Source organism: Cariama cristata, unplaced genomic scaffold (genome assembly GCF_000690535.1).
Source record: "Cariama cristata isolate BGI_N322 unplaced genomic scaffold, ASM69053v1 scaffold29481, whole genome shotgun sequence".
In the NCBI taxonomy this organism is placed as follows: Eukaryota; Metazoa; Chordata; class Aves; order Cariamiformes; family Cariamidae; genus Cariama; species Cariama cristata.
In genome coordinates this window covers 5,686-8,005 of record NW_009601446.1, presented here as the reverse complement: position 1 = coordinate 8,005, position 2,320 = coordinate 5,686, and the positions used below count along the sequence as shown (strand labels likewise).

General features: G+C 56.2%; 1 protein-coding gene across 1 annotated transcript in view; it reads right to left on the bottom strand.

Moving 5' to 3' along the window:
- LOC104169529 (huntingtin-interacting protein 1-related protein-like) overlaps nucleotides 1-2,320 on the bottom strand; it is a gene marked incomplete at both ends in the record, with an annotated part of 5,216 nt that overhangs the window by 1,509 nt on the left and 1,387 nt on the right. The window contains 5 exon segments of the mRNA XM_009710466.1: nucleotides 40-97; nucleotides 556-615; nucleotides 618-695; nucleotides 1,772-1,833; nucleotides 2,131-2,207. Of these exon segments, the coding sequence (XP_009708768.1) occupies nucleotides 40-97; nucleotides 556-615; nucleotides 618-695; nucleotides 1,772-1,833; nucleotides 2,131-2,207 (335 nt within the window).

The window sequence follows — 2,320 nt, the reverse complement described above, 5'->3', positions numbered from 1 at the left end:
GGGAGGGGACCCCACTGCCCCACCTCATCCCCGGGTTACCTGCGAAACTGCTCATGGAAACGGTCTCGGTGGCCCTGCAGCGTGTCAGCCGGCAGACCTGCAGTGATGAGGGGGCCAGCCATGACTGATCCAGGGCTGCAAATTTATTCACACACGTCCAGCTGCAAAAGCCAGTGGGTAAAGACCAGGTGGGAGCAGGATGTGAGAGGTCAGGACAGGAGTGGGGTGTCCCCATCCCTGGCATAGGGACCAGGGACATGGTGCAGGGAGAGCGACCCAAAATACCCACACGAGGCCCCTGGCGCTGCACTGCCCAGCAACCCCATGCAGGGGGCTGGTGGGCCAAGGCATATGGGTTTGAATTCCTCAAGGACAAGTCCTTTTAATTCCTTCATCTGGGATGTTTACGTGGGATGGAGTGGGTCCTCAGAGCCCAGCTGGGATATAGGGACATGGCGATGGATGCCTCCATCCACGCACGCCTGACCCTGAGAATCCAGCCAGAAGCCTGACCCAGGAAAAGACCAGCACGGGGCACGTCCCCAGGGGACTCACAGGAGTGCAGCTTGAACATTAACTTGACAGCGTAGTGGTAGAGGTGGCTGCAGTCCTGATGACCTGGATGAGGGGGGCCAGGCGGCACTGCACGGCCGACATCTGCGAGACTGCCATCGAGGTGTTGAGCTGCCTGAAAACTGAAGGGTTGGGCGCCGTGAGGCACCGGCGCTGTGTTTGCAGAGCCATCCCGCTCCGGGCCGCTCCGTTTGATCATTAACCAGGACAGATGTGGCTTTGCCAGGACATGGGGTAAATGCCGCGGTTGCTGCCCATCCTGTCCCACTGAGCTGGGAACAACCCCCCTCCGTGCAAGAAAAACACCCAAAGGACCGAGGTGACAGAGGGAAGGGCTGCCCAGCTCTGGCCCAGATACCCTGACCCCAAAAAGGAGGGGTTTAACCCCAGGACGATGCAAAGGCAGGACTCCGCTCTATTTAATCATGCGAGGAGCTGGGAGAGGACCCCAGGGCAGGGGATAGGCCTGCCGGCACCGCAGCCTCGCCTGCCCCGGCTCGGAAACAGATCCCTTCCCTTGGCAGAAATCCAGCCAGCATATGCACACTGGCTTCTTCCCTGCTCAGCTTTAAAGTATTTATGAATATAAATTCTCTGTGTAACTGGGTCAGGAGGAGAAGCAGGAGGCTGACGGGAGCTGGGAGCACGGTCTCGCCCACTGTGCCCTGTTTTCCAGGGCAGCTCTGTGTTCCTGACTCATGACAGAGGAAGAAACAGCCGTGGTTTTAAGCCATCTAAAAATTCCTGGAGAAGGGGGCAAGGGAAGCAAACACAGGCAGGAGCCTCCAGCCCTCCCTGGAGGTAATTCAACGAGGGGAAACGAGTATTTAGAAAGAGGTACAGCTCCATCCTCTGCTTTGGGGGGATAGAAAGGATTTGGGTAACACATATGATTAACACGGCTGTATCAAAAAGAAATAAAAATATATTTCAGAGCAGCACCGCTCTGAAAACAACACTCTGCATTGCTCAGGTAGGCTAAAACCAGCCACGTTCCTTAAATATTTTCCTGCAACTGCCTCTACAGAGCATCAACAAGGGAATCCGGCTGAGAAACGACCTCAGAAATCTCCTCAGAGGAGGAAGGACCTGAGCCTCTGACCTCAGATTCTCGAGATGGAACTCCGTTCCAGACCAAAGAGCAAAACTGTTGCTCAAGAACACCAGGGCAAGCAGGAGGGACCTGCTGCCTCCTCACCTGACTCCGACAGCTTCAGCTCGCAGTCCAGGTAGTCGAACAGCTCAACCGTCAGCTGGAAGCTGCCAAAAAAACCCAAAACTCCGTCACGTGGCAGTGGAGACATCTGGCTCCAGCTACTCATGTTCACTGCAGGTCCTCATGATGGCAAGGGCTCAGATTGACAAGAGTTGGTGGGTTTTCTCCCTGCATTTACGCTCCTCACCGCTCTGCGGGCGCAGGGGGAACCAGGCACCATCCGACCAACTTATAACACACTGATGGCTGCCCTCAACAGGAGCCGTTTCTTTAGCTGGACGCTGCCAGCCGGGGGGCACCGAGCCAGCGGCCATGCACCAGGCTCCTGCCAGGACACTCACATGTTGTCCACCTCTGTCCCTGCGGTCTTTTCCAGCACCTCATCCGACACTTCAAGGCCTGGGGGGAACTCAGGATGCTTTGTAAAAGGAGAAAAAAAAAACAAAAACCAAAACCAGTAGTTACTAATATTTTTGCTGGCGTGACACATCCCCCAGCGAAGCCCCGTTCCCCCGGCACGGCAGGCTGCGG